This window comes from Bubalus kerabau, chromosome 10 (assembly GCF_029407905.1).
Source record: "Bubalus kerabau isolate K-KA32 ecotype Philippines breed swamp buffalo chromosome 10, PCC_UOA_SB_1v2, whole genome shotgun sequence".
Lineage (NCBI taxonomy): Eukaryota > Metazoa > Chordata > Mammalia > Artiodactyla > Bovidae > Bubalus > Bubalus kerabau.
This window is the reverse complement of record NC_073633.1, coordinates 44819011-44836172: the sequence shown is the minus strand read 5'-3', so window position 1 is coordinate 44836172 and position 17162 is coordinate 44819011. Positions and strand designations below refer to the sequence as shown.

Here is a 17162-nt window from a genome sequence, read left to right as displayed (position 1 = left end):
TCTATACCTTGGAAAATGATCAAATCCCTTGAGCCATTTAGCATTGATCATTTGGGTACTTTGAGGCTGTTATTGCTGAGTTCCAAAGTAGATTCTATTCAGTCTTCTAGAACAAAATGGATTGCAGATATAATTCTCTCTGGCCACAGTGGGGAAGATCATTAAGTTTTAGTTAGGCACTTATGAGATGCTGATTAGACTTTTATTTATAAAAGACATTTAAGCCATGCTAACATTATTTTTTGCTTTTCTTGTAGCTCCTGTTAATCCTCATTTGAGTAAGTATATTTTCACTTTAAAAATGGCACTATACTTGACAATTTATACAAATAAAAAATGCATAAACATAAAAAGGTTGTTTATCAATTGTTCATATTTGGGTTGACATAGAATGTCTTAGAAATAGTAAAACTGGCGTTAATTGTAAACTTTGAATTCCAAAGCCTATGGACATAAAGACAAATAATTTAATATAGATATTTAACTTTTCCTAAATATTAAGCCATTTTTCCAACATGCTTAACAGTTATTATTTGTGTAACTGTGGTTTATTTATTCCTTTTGTGGCATTGTATATTATTTGTATTGCTATTATTTATTTCTTTAATTTTCACCATTTGATTTCTATATTCAACTCATGAAATATTATATTCACTTATAAAGTTGGTATTTTAATGGTTCAATCAAGATTTTTCACTAATCACTATTCCATATTCCAGTCTTATATGAAGAAAAAATAATTTGATTACATCCTCTTAATAATATTTCATTTTAAAATTAAGAATTGATTTTTGTCCCCTATTTTGTGTCTAGCAAGATATTGTTCTGGTCTAACAAAGAAAGAAGAGCAATCTTTGTACTCTTACTCCTATCCATTCAGCATTCTCAATTTCCTATCCTTAGTGAAGAAAATGTCCAAATCTGTTTTTTCATTTTACTGTATTCTCTTTTCTGTTTTGGCCTTTAACTGATTATATAACAAAGACCAAATTACATAACCTCCATTCCTGCTGTGTTTCCTCCCAAAGATCCTCTTTTACTCTGCTTTTGCATAGCCAAACACTAATACTGAATATTTTTATAGATCTTTATTGTTCACATCTTGCTTCAATGCATAAAAGTTCATTTAATCACCCAATGACCTTTTAATGCAGCTATTCTTATCAGCTCTTTGAGGTTCATTTTTCTTATAATGTTTAGCACAAATGCTTCTTCCTCCACTAATTACTCCCTCATTCTGATTTTCAATTACAGTTTATCTTCATCTATGTGGAAGTTATTTTTTATTTTCTCATATCCTCCAGTAAACTGTAAGATACTTAAGAACTAAATCCATTTCTAGTTTCTCTCTATGTTTCACTATCTTTGTGTCTATAATGGCATCTCATGTTTAGCAGGTGTTCAGTGATCATTTGTTAAAAGAACAAAATACATGACATTTTCAAGATGAATTAATGGCGTAAATAAAATTCTCCCTGGCTTCTACTCAGGGGACTATTGCTAATTAATTACTATATTGACTATGATTCCTTTAAAGGTAAGTTCTCTGACTGCACTTTCAGTGGAAATGTTTAAAAATAGTTATCACAGAAAGATTAAAAGTAAATACAGGGGAAAGTTGACAAGTATTTCAATTCAAGGCAAGAATTTTGAACAGTCTATCTACTGAACAAAATGCATACATATTTATAGACAGGAAGTGACTGCTAACTGATTACCGCAGTCCAATATAATGAGCACCATTATTTTATAGCAGCTGAGAAAATCTTACAGAAGAGATAATATCAAAGCTGGATCCTGAAAGTTTAATAGAGGTCCCTCAGATAAAGAAGGTGAAGAAAGGCTTGCCTGTCATTGAAAAGGAGATCATGTTCACATACATAATAACTGAACAAAGCTCCATTTGTCTGGTGCACAATGTTCAAAAGTTATTTAAGCCAGAAATGTGCCCTAAATATGGACAATATTTATTAGAATTTGAATGTTTCCTTTAAAACTTGTGTCCTTCAGATCGCAGTTATCAACTTCTCTTCCTGAGCAAGGACTTCACATGTGTAAAATGGAAATCCAAATGATGCATTGGATTTTCTATTTTTAAAGTAATTTCCAACATAACATTCTATACCAAAATTTCCATTGGCTGTGTACCTTTTGAATTTTTTTAATGATAGTCAATATGGTAGAATATGAGAGTTGTTTAGAAAAAAGAAATGAGTAAATATTACCTAATGATTTCTCTAAGTTATCAAAAGGAAGTAATTATTTTTATATTTTTGAGAGTCAAATGCATTTTTTCTTATTAATTGATTTTTTTAACCTTCATTACTACCTCCAGATCCCAAACACAGATAACAGTACTTTATCAAAGTCATTCGTTATAGATGTAGGTTCTTAATACACTAGCTATGCATTATTCAGTAAGAAAAGAAAATAGGCCAGTGTGTACAAGAAGGTCATGTTTTAGTTTAGATTTTTGCTAGGGAAAGTTAATTTTTCATTCCCTAAGACTACTTTTACCTACTTTCCTTAAATGCTACAATATTTTAAATTTTGTCATTTATTTTCAAGGTATAACCTACACGTGATAAAATTTACCATATTTTGTGTACACTTATGAAAAAAGAGTTGACCAGTTTAAACAGTCATGTAAGCATCACCACAAGGTTTCATTACCCCTAAAATTTGTGTTGCTTTGTAGTTCAGCTTCCTTGTACCTCAGCCCCTGGCAAACTTGTTTTATGTTACTATTATTTTGCTATAAATTAGCTACAACTTACTTAGTATTTATTCTCCACAGTTTACTAAAAGGTACCTTCCCAGTAATGATATTGTTAATGAAATTGAAGTGAAAATGAAAATGAAGCAGTTCAAGGAAAAAAAAAATCTGAGAAAACACTGTAATTAAAACCATTATGCAGGACAAAGGCTAACAGAGTTTTGCGAAGAACACACTGATCATAGTAAACACCCTCGTTCAACAACAAAAGAGACAACTCTACACATGGACATCCCCAGATGGTCAATACCAAAATCAAATTGATTATATTCTTGCAGCCAAAAATGGAGAAGCTCTATATAGTGACATAGAACAAGACCTGGAGTTCCCTGTGGCTCAGATCATCACCTCCTCATTGTAAACTTCAGGCTTAAATTGAAGAAAGTAAGGAAAACCACTAAACCTGTCAGGTATGACCTAAATCAAACCCCTTATGATTATACAGTGGAGGTAACAAATAGATTCAAGGGCTTAGATCTAATAATAGACAGAGTGACTGAAGAACTATGAACAGAGGTTTGTAACATTGTACAGGAGTAGGTGACTAAAACCAACCCCTAGAAAAAGAAATGCAAGAAGGCAAGGTGATTGTCTTGCCTTACAAATTATGAGGCCTTACAAATAGCTGAGAAAAGAAGAGAGGCAAAAGGCAAAGGAGAAAGGGAAAGATATACCCGGCTGAATGCAGAATGTCAGAGAATAGCAAGGAGAGATAAGAAAGCCTTCTTCAATGAGCAATGCAAAGAAATAGAGGAAAACAATGAAAAGGAAATGACTAGAGACTTCTTCAAGAAAATTGCAGATATCAAGGGCACATTTCATGCAAGGATAGGCACAATAAAGGAAAGAAATGTTATGGACCTAACAGAAGTAGAAGAAACTGAAAAGAGGCGACAAGAATACACAGGAGAACTGTACAAAAAAGGTCTTAATGACCCAGATAACCATGATGGTGTGATCGCTCACCTAGAGCCAGACATCCTGGAGGGCGAAGTCAAATGGGCCATAGGAAGCAGTACCACAGACAAAGCTAATTAAAGTGATGGAATTCCAGCTGAACTATTTAAAATCCTAAAAGATGATACTGTAAAAGTATTGCACTCAATATGCCAGCACATTTGGAAATTCAGCAGTAGCCACAGGACTGGAAAAGTTTTTATTCAAATCCCTTAGAAGGGCAATGCCTAAGAATGTTCAAACTACCTTAAAATTGCACTCATTTCACTTGCTAGAAAAATAATGCTCAAAATCCTTCAAGCTAGGCTTCAACAGTACATGAATTGAGAACTTCCAGATGTACAAACTAGATTTAGAAAAGGCAGAGGAACCAGAGATCAAATTGTCAACATCTGCTGGATCATAGAATAAAGCAAGGGAATTTCAGAAAAACATCTACTTCTGTTTTATTTACTACACTAAAACCTTTGACTGTGTGGATCACAACAAACTGTGGAAAATTCTTAAAGAGATGGAAATAGACCATTTTAACTGGCTCCTGAAAAACCTGTATATAGGACAAGAAGCAACAGTTAGAACTGGACATGGAACAGCAGACTGGTTCAAAATTGGGAAAGGAGTATGTCAAAGCTGTGTATTGTCACATTGCTTATCTTAACTTATATGCAGAATACATGTGAAATGCCAGGCTGGATGACTCACAAGCTGGGATTGTGAGAGAGAAATATCAATAACCTCAGGTATGCATATGATACATGTAATGGTGGAAAGCAAAGAGGAGCTAAAGAACCCCCTAGTGGAGTAAAAGATGAGAGTGAGAAAGTTAACTTAAAACTCAACATTTAAAAAATGAAAGTCATGGCATCCAGTCCCATTACTTCATGGCAAACAGATGGGGAAAAAGTGGAAGCAGTGAAAGATTTTATCTCCTTGGGTTCCAAAATCACTGTGGATGGTGACTGCAGTCATGAAAATAAAAGATGCTTGCTTCTTGAAGCTGAAGCGCCAGGACTCTGGCTACCTTATGGGAAGAAATGACTCTTTGGAAAAGACCCTGATGCTTTGAAAGATTGAAGGCAGAAGGAAAAAGGGACAGCAGAGAATGAGATGGTTGGACGGCATCACCTACTCAATGGACATGAGTTTGAGCAAACTCGGAGAGATGGTGAAGGATAGGGAATCCTGGAATGCTGCAGTTAATGGGGTTGCAAAGAGCCAGACATGACTTAATGAATGAACAACAGCAATGATACAAACATTAAGTATTTCTATTATAATTCTAAGTTATTTCTTAAAATGAAGAAAATGTTGCCAAATCTTTCTTCTTATATATTATTTATAATTGATAAGTGACTTATGCATCATTAACTCTTAAACTACTATTTAGCAATATTTCTTCCAAAAAAGATCATTTGATAATAAAATTTTTAAATGGTTTGAATTTATGTTGGCTTACATATAAAATTATAGTTTATTTGCAATTCTGTTTAATATAATAAAATGATTTCAAGAATATATTTAAATATATATTACATTTAATATGATAATAATTGTGATATGAGACCTCATATATTGGCAGTAAATCAAGTTACTCTTAAATGCCCTTTTGCATTTTATTGACTTACATAGTCTTTAAATCAACTTATTTATCCTAAATATCCACTTCCAAAATATTTATATAGAGTAAGTCTTGTTCTTCATTAGCCTCAAAAAACTTATGTTTTAAGTTTAATTGAGGAGGTCTTTCTATACAGAAGGCTCTTTTAAAAAAAAACTCTTTTGATTGGCATTTTTAACTAAAACCAAATATCATTTGTTGTTAAGAGAACCATATTGTCCTCCAGGTTCATCCATGTTATTGCAAATGCCAGGATAATCATTTTCAAGGCTAAATGATATCCTATTGCATATATCTGCCATAACTTCTTTACTCATTCATCCATTAATGGAAACTTGGGTTAGGACTGTATGAGTCCATGGGGTCGCAGAGAGTCGGACATGACTGAACAACTTTCAAATAATACTATTTTTCAAATAACATTTGACTTCCAAATAATATTATTTTGCAAATAATACTGCAATGAACATGGAGAGCACATATCTCTTTGAGGTATTCATTTCATTTTCTTTGGATGTATGTTCTGAAGAGATATTACTGGATAATATTTTTTTAAGGCAACTTCATACTGTTTTTCATAATAGCTGTACCAATATATATTCCAACCAATAGTATACAAGTTTTCTGTGGTTCCATACGAGTTTTAGGAACTTTTTTTTTTCTATTTCTGTTTTAAAAAAAAAAAAATGCCACAGGTATTTTCAGAGAGGATGCATTGACTCTAAAGATCACCTTGGGTAGAAAAGATATTTTAACTATACTAATTCTTCCAATCCAAGAATGTAAGATGTCTTTCCATTTATTTGTGTCCTCTTTAATTTCTGTCATCAATGTGTTGTAGTTTTCAATGTATAAATCTTTCATATATTTTGCTAAGTTTATTCATAAGTATTTTATTCTTTTTGATGCTGCTGAAAATGAGATAATTTTATTAATTCCCTTTTCTGGCAGCTCATTGTTAGTGTGTAGAGACACAGATTAATTCAGGAGCATGGTTCCAACCTCAAGGGCTCCATTCCCAAGACTATGTCATAAATTTAACCCATTGCAGGGGGAAAATATGGGAGTCTTTATTATTTAGATGTCTATAACTTTGTGAATTGAAGGGAATCTGTACTCAGTTTTTACTTCATTATTTACTAGCTGACATTAGCCAAAACTTTCTTTTCTGTGAACCTCATGAGTTAGTATTTCTGTATTTTTATAGAGTTCTTAAAGATTGAATGAAATAATGCAAGCTTTCTTTATTTTTTTCAGTTAAAGATATTAGTTACTCCTGTGTTTCAAGCAGGGCCCATTCCAGTAAGAAAACCCTTTAATACCTAGAAATATTACTACCATTCTCTGAACTTCTTGTTTGGTCTGAGCTCAGCATGTGGCTGGCATCCAAGAAATCCCAGTTCTTCCACAGGTTCTTCATAAAATCTTTTCATTACTTTGAAGTGAAGCTGCTCAGTCATGTCCAACTTTTGCAACCCCATGGATTGCAGCTTACAAGGCTCCTCTGTCCATGGAATTTTCCAGGCAAGAGTACTGGAGTGGGTTGTCATTTCTTTCTCCAAGGGATCTTCCCAAGCCAGGGATCAAACCGGGGTCTTCCGCATTGCAGGCAGATGCTTTATTGTCCAAGCCGCTTCCCTGTGGCTCAGCTTGTAAAGAATCTGCCTGCAATGCAGGAGACATGGGTTCCATCTCTGGGTTGGGAAGATCCCCTGGAGTATTCTGGCCTAGAGAATTCCACAGACAGTCTACGGGTTGCAAAGAGTCGGGCATGACTGAGTAACTTTCATTACTTTATTTCTAGTGAATTGTAATCATCTGGCAAATCCACATTCAAATAAAGTATGAAAGATAACTACTTTTTAAAAATAATTTGCTATTATCTTTCCTTAAGTAAGCCTCCATTTGTGCAAATGAGTATGCGTGACAGCATCTGCCAACATGGTATGAAATACTGTAGGCTGAGGGTAGATAGCTAAAGTACCATCAGGTAATTTAATTAAGACTGTTTTCTAATTGTTCTGTTTGGATTGTTCCTATACTTGAAGAAGGAAAGTTGGGGAATTCTTCAGCCATAATTCAATCAGGCAGCACATTCTTTATTTTCAATTAGTTGGATATTTCAGAGGAAAATGGTTTGGGTTTAAATTGTTAAATAAGAGGCTGATTTACATATCAAGATTATTTTTCATTTCCATTAAAATTGAAGTAGCTTTAGGTTTAGTTGTCATATTGCACATTATTTTGGCTATGGTGCCATTATTGCAACCTTGCATTATTATTGCTGTATGTTTTAAATTTTTCTTAGAAGACTATTGCAATGTTTGTATTAATTTAACTTATTGTAATTAAAATTTGCCAACAGGAGAATTTCACTGTGGATTTGAAGATGGTAACATTTGTTTGTTCACCCAAGATGATACAGATAATTTTGACTGGACAAAACAAAGTACTGCAACAAGAAATACAAAATATACTCCAAACACTGGACCTAATGCTGATCGTAGTGGCTCCAAAGAAGGTATGAGGGTATGAAACGGTGTGTTCATATCAATCATACTCCAGCCTGGACTTTTAAAAATGCTATTATGCTAAATGTGAAATGCAGGAACACATGTATACTTGTGGTGGATTCATTTTGATATTTGGCAAATCTAATACAGTTATGTAAAGTTTAAAAATAAAATAAAATTAAAAAAAAAAAAAAGAGAATGTTTAGCTATAGATTTAAATATTTTGGAATAAAACATGAAATTTTTTATTTACCGTATCAAGTATTCAGTTATTTCCAAAGTTTGTAATCATTAATTTTCACTGAGAACTTACTGACCTGTATAAAGAGATTAGGAATTTTTTTGACAATTCAAGTTAAAAATTCCAGTTTTGCCTCATTTTTAAAATTTTATTTTTAATTATGTATATTATTTATTTTTGTATTATGTTTACATATATAGATTTTATAAATAAGATGCAGACTCGCCTATCAATTTTACTATTAATATATATGAAAATTCTAACCTCTCAGTGAATTTAAATTTCATGTCACCTACTAATAATTTGTCTACACATTTTGTCTTTTCAAAGGTTTTTATATGTACATTGAGACATCTCGACCCAGATTGGAAGGAGAAAAGGCTCGACTTCTCAGCCCTGTTTTCAGCATAGCTCCCAAAAACCCTTATGGACCCACAAACACTGCGTATTGTTTCAGCTTCTTTTATCACATGTATGGACAACATATAGGTGAGATGGCAAAAATTACTGTTTCTTCTAAAGTAAATCATAACTTGGAACAAAAAGGTTCACAGACACATAGGATGAAGTCAATTTTAGTCAAAGAATATCATCATTAAATTTTTAATGGCTCAACTGCACATTGACAATGAGATGCAAAGAATGTTAGCCCATCATGTTCTAATTTCCCAAATTTAGATTAGAATTTGAAATTTGGGGGCATTACCTACCTCCTCTGGAATCCTAATTTAGGCCGACCTAAATTAGGTTAAGTTCTTCATGAGATCTTCTTGGGACTCAATACCAGCATAATTTACACTGTTTCTTTCCAAAGAAATGTGCTTGGATAATGACTCAATGTATATTAATGACCGTGAAAAGCAATATTGCCACATTTGGAAGACAAGTGCTTTTAGCAATATGTACACATTTGAAATATTGGTGTGATAGCTTCTTGTTTGTAAAGTGTGCCTAACATACGTAGTAGGATTTAAGAGTATCCTTGATCCTGAAAAACATACAAAGTTGAAGACACACTTCCTTCCCTTAAAGATCCTAAGAGTAACAGAGGCTAAGATGAGTAGTTACATAATCATGCTAGGCAGAATACCACATAACCTCAAGAAAGAACCTAATAAACTTGTTAAGAGTAGGGAGGTAGGGGACAGAAGAAGTTCATGCAGATCTACAATTCTTTATGTGTAAAGAATTCTTTATAAAATCAAAACAACTGAACACAAACTGTTTTAAATTTATTTGGCAACCACTTTCTAGCCTGATCTGCATATGTTAGAATATAAGACCTGAACTCATATAAACCCATGTATAGTCTTTATTTATCCAAATGAATATGAACATATATACTATTTTCAGCAAAAATATTATTGTGTTTAATTGTGGGATTCTGTTTTAGTTCTTAAGAACTAAAGAACTAAACTTTAAGAACTAAAACAGATTATATATTACATAAGACACACTCTTAACTATAAAATAAGATAAAATTCTGAACGGTGAAGCGTATCTAGCTCTACAGAGCTTGGCACAGAACTGTGGATCTTTATCTATTTGGAGGATAAGGCAGTGCCTTGGGACAAAGGGAAACGTTTCTCTATGAAGGAAGGGTACATTTTCAATAGACAGAGATAAGCATAGGGAAGATTGTTTTTGTTCAGTCGCTCGGTCATGTCCAACTCTTTGCGACCCCATGGAGAGAAGGGCACCAGGCTTCCCTGTTCTTCACCATCTCCCAGAGCTTGCTGAAACTCATGTCCATCGAGTTGGTGATGCCATCTAACCATCTCATCCTCTGTTGTCCCCTTCTCTTCCTGCCTTCAGTCTTTCCTAGCATCAGGGGCTTTTCTAATGAGTTGACTTTTTGCATGAGGTTGCCAAAGTATTGGAGTTCAGCTTCAGCATCAGTCCTTCAAATGAATATTCAGGACTGATTTCCTTTAGGATTGACTGGTTTGATCTCCTTGCAGTCCAAGGGACTTTGAAGAATCTTCTCCAACACCACAATTCAAAAACATCAATTTTCTGGCATTCAGGTTTCTTTATGGTCCGACTCTCACATCCATACATGACTAGTGGGAAAACCATGGTTTTGACTATATGGACCTTTGAGGCAAAGTGATGTCTCTGCTTTTTAATATGCTGTCTAGTGTTGTCATAGCTTTTCTTCCAAGAAGCAAGTGTGTTTTGATTCCATGGCTGCAATCCACCATCTGCAGTGATTTTGGAGCCCAAGAAAATAAAGTCTGACACTGTTTCCATTGTTTCCCCATCTATTTGCCAATAAGTGATGAGACCAGATGCCATGATCTTCATTTTTTGAATATTGAGTTTTAAGCCAGCTTTTTCACTCTCCTCTTTCACTTTCATCAAGTGGCTCTTTAGTTCCTCTTTGTTTTCTGCAATTAGGGTGGTCTCATCTACACATTTGAGGTTATTGATATCTCTCCCGGCAATCTTGATTCCAGCTTGTGCTTCATCCAGCCCGGCATTTCTCATGATGTAATCTGCATATAACTTAAATAAGCAGGGTGACAATATGCAGCCATTATGTATTCCTTTCCCAATTTGGAACCAGTCCGTTGTCCCATGTCCGGTTCTAACTGTTGCTTCTTGATCTGCATACAGTTTTCTCAGGAGGCAAGTAAGGTGGTCTGGTATTCCCATCTCTTTAAGAACTTTCCACAGTTTGTTGTGATACACACAAACAAAGTCTTTAGCATAGTCAATGAAGCAGAAATATATGTTTTTCTCGAATTATCTTGCTTTATTTTGTGATCCAACAGATATTGGCAATTTCATCTCTCATTCCTCTGCCTTCTCTAAATCCAGCTTGAACATCTGGAAGTTCTTGATTCATGTACTGTTGAAGCCTGGCTTGTAGAATTTTGAGCATTACTTTGTTAGCATGTGAAATGAATGCAATTGTGTGGTAGATTGAACATTCTTTGGCATTGCCTTTCTTTGGGATTAAAATGAAAACTGATCTTTTCCAGTCCTGTGGCCACTGCTTTTTCCAAATTTTCTGGCATATTGAGTGCAGCACTTTCACAGCATCATCTTTTAGGATTTGAAATAGCTCCACTGGAATTCCATCACCTCCACTAGCTTTGTTCATAGTGATGCTTCCTAAGGCCCACTTGACTTAGAAAGATTAGGGTCTGGTAATGAAAAAACAAAATGTGGATGTGAGAAATATTAATTGTCTTAATATAAATTTAACAAATATAAAACTGAAAATTTGTTGTTTTTCTTTAGTCACTAGGTCGTGGTCAATTCGTTGAGACACTATAGACTGTAGCCCTCCAGGTTCCTCTGTCCTTGGAATTTCCCAGGCAATAATACTGGTGGGTTGCCATTTCCCTCACCAGGGGATCTTCCCAGCCCAGGGATGGAACCTATGTCTCCTATATGTCAGGTGGATATTTTATCACTGAGCCACCAAGGAAGCCCCTAAAAATATAAACATTTTCCTATAAATTAATAAATTTGTGCATATATTATCAGCTATTATACTTATTTAAGTGAAGTAATCCTTTTAATAAGTTTGTAAAGATGAGCATCATTATCCATCTTTTACAGTTTAAGAAAGTTTAACCTTTGTGAATTTGTATGAATTACAAAATTGTTTATGCTGGTTTCAAATTCATAGCCAAAATGATTAACCAGTATTCTTTACAATGGAGTAGTTGGTGACAAACTCAAAAAAGGAAACTCCTGTGCAGTGAAAAAAAAATATGCCCTCAACATGAAGTCAGGAAATCTGTGTGGGAATTTGGTTGTAGCACTCAGTCTTTGTAAGAATGTACAGAATTCACTTAAAATATCTGGATCTAGGTCTCCTCATCTTTAAAATATGAATCGTGATTCCTATTTCAGAAATTTGTAGTTTCAGAGCTCCCCTGGCAGTCCAGTGGTTAAGACTGTGCCTTCCAAATGCAGTTGGTATGTGTTCCATCCTTGGTCAGGGAATTAGTAATCCCACATATCTAGCAGCCAAAAAAGCAGAACATAAAAAAATAGAAGCAATATTTTAACAAGTTCAATAAGACTTTAAAAAATGATCACATCAAAAATATCTTTAAAAATTAAGTATGAATTTTTTTAAAAAAGACTGTTGTAATTCAAGTTAAATAAGATAATGTACATGAAATCTTCTCTCAGATGGTAGACACTCATGTTAGGTTACTTTGAATTTCAAAGAGGAGCAATATTAGCAATCATAAAATAATAGCTAATATTTATGAAATACTCATAATGGACCAGGACACTATTCCTAACATGTGATAGATTATTTCTCTTAATTTTTACAATGGACATTTAGACTCATTAAAAATGTTATCCTGTTTTATAGATAATGAAATTAAAATACCGAGAACATTAGTTACCATGCCGATCATATCATAACTGATAAGTGTGTGTTTGCACTTAGTCATGTCCAACTCTTTGCACCCAATGGATTGTAGCCCACCAGATTCCTGTCCATGCGATTCTTCGGGCAAGAATACTGGAGTGGGTTGTCCTAGCCTCCTCTGGGGGATCTTCTCGACTCAGGAATTGAACCCATGTGTAGTGAAGCCATAATACTAATCTGGGAAGCTGGACATGTAGTCTGTGTGCTTCACCTGCAAGGAGACTGTTGGAATATCCTGAAAGCTTAGCTGTTTTGTCAGTCAGGGAAAACTTACTACAGAGTTTCTACAGACAACATGTATAGTGACATCTATGATTTGAGGAAATAAATCTCGTAAGCATAGGTAAAAGTATTTAGAAACAGAATACAGACTGGAAAAGCAATTAAAAAGCTATGAGAATAGTCATGGGTTCACTACAGCCTGAACTATGAAAGGAAATAAATCTCAACACAATTGCCAGACCATTTTATTTATTGTGAGATTACTGTTTTATTACCAGTATAGGATTAGCTTAACTCTTAATTCTTCTCTTTAATCAGGTATGATTTCACATACTCTATTTTGACTATATTTCATGAACTTTTTTTTTCTTTTCTTCCAGTATACCTTGAAACAGGCATATTTTAAAATGTTTTCAAAAAATAATTTCAAGATGAATATTTTGAATTACTTTAATTGAGCAAGCTATGCATTTACCTTATTTGTGAGGCTGGCTTCCTTCGATTCCCTCTCAAATGTTTTGCATATTTATGCCGAGTTTCAAGATAATTTCAGTATACTTTTAACTTCACCACTGTTATTCTTATGCACTTTATTGTCAATGAATGCCAACTTGTTCTGCAGTTTTGTTCTGATTATTTCAAAGAACAGGCAGTTCTCCATTTTTTCCATGTTCTCAAAAATCTACTATTTTGATACCTGTGCCATTTCTCTGCTTGCTCAGAGGCCTAAAGTTTGCAGATATTAGGTATATCACTAGGGTCCCCTCTCAGCAGAAACAATCGAGCTGCTAAAATCTAGGCAAAAATATCTGTCGCAGACATTGACTACTCAGTCAATAACAGTTAGGTGAGTTACCTCATTAGAAAGATACTGCCTGTATCTAAAACCTTCCCTCTTTGCAAATATTATTCTAAGACATTCATTCATCTGTTAACTTGGGGTGGAGGGTGGGGGTGGGCATTTATCATCACTGGTTTTACAAACTAGTCTCAGTTTTATCCATTCTTTTGGAAAACAAGATTCAAAATGATTTGTCCTGGATTTCTAATCACATACTTGCAATTATTACTTCTTGAGTAACCATGAGTAATCTTTGCTCTTTTGATTGGCACTAATGGACAATATATCATTGAAAAGAGTCACAAATTTTTAAATACTACAAAAATGGATGATCAGTTATTCATTATTTATTAAAGTTTCCTTTTTGAAATGAAGTCAAATATGTTATATTATTTATCTATTATTGCTGCATAATAAGATTCTCCCATGTTTCGTGACTTAAAACAATAAAGATTGATGATCTCACATTTTCTGTGGGTCAGGAGTATAGGTATGGCTTAGCTGAGTGCTTGTAGCTCTGGGTCTCTCATGAGGCTGCAGACAAGCAATCAGGTAGGACTTCAGCCTAAGTCAAACACTTCACTTGGGGATGATACACTTCTAAGCTCACCTTTTAGCATTTTGGCAGGTCTCACTCCCTCACAGGTGTTAGACTAAGGATATGATTTCTTGCTGTCTGTTGGCCAGAGGCCTTTCTCAGTTCTTCACCATATGGACATCTCTCTAAGACTGTCTCATGGCAGCAGACTTCCTCCAAAGCAAGTGATCCATGAGAGAGAGCAAATACACGCCTAACATTTGTTATAACCTAGTTACTGGAGTGACATCCCATAGCTTCTGTCTTTTTCTATTTATTACAACTGAGTTGATCATCCCAATTCACATTCGGGGGAGGAAATGATACACAAGTGTTAATCCTAAGAGGTTGAAATCATTGGGTGGCATCTTAGAGATTGTCTGCCACACTTTTACAGTTTCTTGTTAAGTTTTCATCAAAACTGATTTGAGAAAAAAATAAATGAGAGCTATAATGTGTCACCTTTAAACTAACTGTTGATTCATAGGTACATGACACAATATCTGACTATTTGTAATAACATAAGATTATTTCAGCAGTCCTAAACCACAAGTAAGCAATTTGATTCTTGATTAATCAGCTAAATTTCTAACTTTCTTGCAAAGAAATTGAACCTCATATGAGTTCACTGGATATGACAAAAACTTATTAAAAATCAGTAAAATATATATTTCATTTATTTCTAAAAATAAGAATGTGAAATATAAACATCAAACCATACCAGGAATTTAAATATAAAAATACAAAAGACACTTATGAATATAGTCATTGAACTTGATAACAATGATTCAATACAGTTGTGTCTCTAGAAAGCTACTTTCACTATGAAACAAATAGGAAGTAAGGAAAAGGAGGAGTTCATTAATGAAATCTATTCTCATGAATCCTGAGAGGGAGCCAGAAGTGATACAGCAGAGTGAGGTGGATTATATGACGTGGGATTGTAAATAAGAGGAAAAGAAGTTAATAGAAAAGGTAGGTTTAGAGATACATAAAGCAGCATGAAGCAAGTTTCTTGAAGAGATGAGAATTTAAAAATCTAGTGGGGGTTAGCCTTGAAAAAGATACTCATGTCTCTTCCACTGAATTGGGATAAAAACAATTAAAACTGCTTCTGATTCATTCTTTGTTGCAAAAACCAGCAAATAGATGCAAAATTTGTCTTCCTAACAGTTTGTTTTCTGTTTAAAATGCAAATGTTGCATTTTAAAGAGTAAGCCATTTTTAAAAAGTGATAAATGAAAAGAAATACTGATCAGGGATATAGAGAGCTGGTGAGATTAGAGATCAAGAAGTCATTCTTCAGCCTTTTTAAATGTATTTTGGTATAGAATGTTCAGTTTGACTCTCCATCACTTCTTTTTGAAAATACCTTATTTATTTTAATATTTTTTTTTGTTCTTCAATTTTATTTTATTTTTAAACTTTACGTAATTGTATTAGTTTTGCCAAATATCAAAATGAATCTGCCACAGGTCGATGCACGATACTGGATGCTTGGGGCTGGTGCACTGGGACGACCCAGAGGGATGGAATGGGGAGGGAGGAAGGAGGAGGGTTCAGGATGGGGAGCACATGTATACCTGTGAAAATACCTTATTTATTTATTTGGCTGCACTGGGTCTTAGTTGTGACACAGGAAACTTTGAACTTCGTTTCTGCATGCAGGCTCTGAGCTGTGGCATGTGGGATCTAGTTCCCTGACCAAGGATCAAACCCCAGCCCCCTGCATTGGGAGCATATAGTCTCAGCCACTGGACCACCAGGAAAGTCCCTCTACATCGCTTCTTGTGTATTGTACCGAATTAGTCTGCTAACTACTTTCCTTGTTGTCTCTTTAGCCCCAAGTTTCTGGGGGTAAAGATCATTCTCTAAAACTAATAACATAAAGACTTCAGGGATGCATGATCCCCTGGCTTCTCCTTGGGGAGGCTCCCTCGTTTATTCCAATTCTGCATGAATTTCTCCAAATTGATCTGTGTTGTATCTAGAGCTTCTTTACAGTCTCTCTCCTGCTCTTTCTTTTTTTTTTATCCTGCTTGAACTGTATGCTTGGGGAGAGCAAAAACAATGTTTCTTCCCATCACATGGTACTCTGCAAATGTAAATGTTTAAGTGACCTCTCCATCAATATTTATTAAGTAAATGAATGTTTTTTAAAACATATGGTAGAAGTAGTACTTCTCTTTAATCATATAGGTAACTCATATTCTTCCTTCAAAATCCATCTCAAGGACATCTGCTAAACTTCTTCCCCATCATCCCTGCTCATTCTGTTCTCATAACACTTGGTCCACATCTTCGTACACATGTTTGGTACACATGTTTGTTGTTACCCTGACCCCTGATAGACCATAAGCTCCTTGAGAGAAATAAGCATGATTTATTCATATTTAATCGTCTGGAAAAAACAAATTGCCCAATAGACTTTTGTAAATGATACAAACAGGTACTTTAACTTCTAACTTCTAAAAGAGTGAAAAAAAGAGGGAAATGAAAGCATGAGTTTAGGTTGAAAATTGAAAGTAGTTTCACCAAGACCTTATAGGATAAGTTGGAGAAAAAATAGGAGTTAATCATTGACAACTTGGTTGTGAATTCAAGTTTTATGGCAGCTTAACCAAAGACTAAAACAAAAGTGTCGCATATTTCTTAACAATTCAAAAGGAAACTTATCTTTATGAAAGTATACTCAGTACTTGGTGAAAGGATTCAGTGCTGCTGCTAAGTCGCTTCAGTTGTGTCTGACTCTGTGGGACCCCAAGGACTGCAGCCCACCAGGCTCTAACGTTCATGGGATTTTCCAGGCAAGAGCACTGGAGTGGGATGCCATTGCCTCTCTGGAAAGGACTCAGTACCTATAAGCAATATAGATATTGCTACATGGATGTGTGCTAAGTCACTAAGTCGTGTCCGACTCTGTATGACCATATAGACTGTAGCCTGCCAGACTCCTCTGTCCATGGGATTCTCCAGGCAGGAATACTGGAGTTGCCATGCCTTCTTGCAGGG

General features: G+C 34.7%; 1 protein-coding gene across 1 annotated transcript in view; it reads left to right on the top strand.

Moving 5' to 3' along the window:
- MDGA2 (MAM domain containing glycosylphosphatidylinositol anchor 2) overlaps positions 1 to 17162 on the top strand; it is a 919168-nt gene that overhangs the window by 866830 nt on the left and 35176 nt on the right. The window contains exons 12-14 of the mRNA XM_055537535.1: positions 258 to 278; positions 7717 to 7872; positions 8436 to 8594. Of these exons, the coding sequence (XP_055393510.1) occupies positions 258 to 278; positions 7717 to 7872; positions 8436 to 8594 (336 nt within the window). The remainder of the gene's footprint in view (positions 1 to 257; positions 279 to 7716; positions 7873 to 8435; positions 8595 to 17162) is intronic.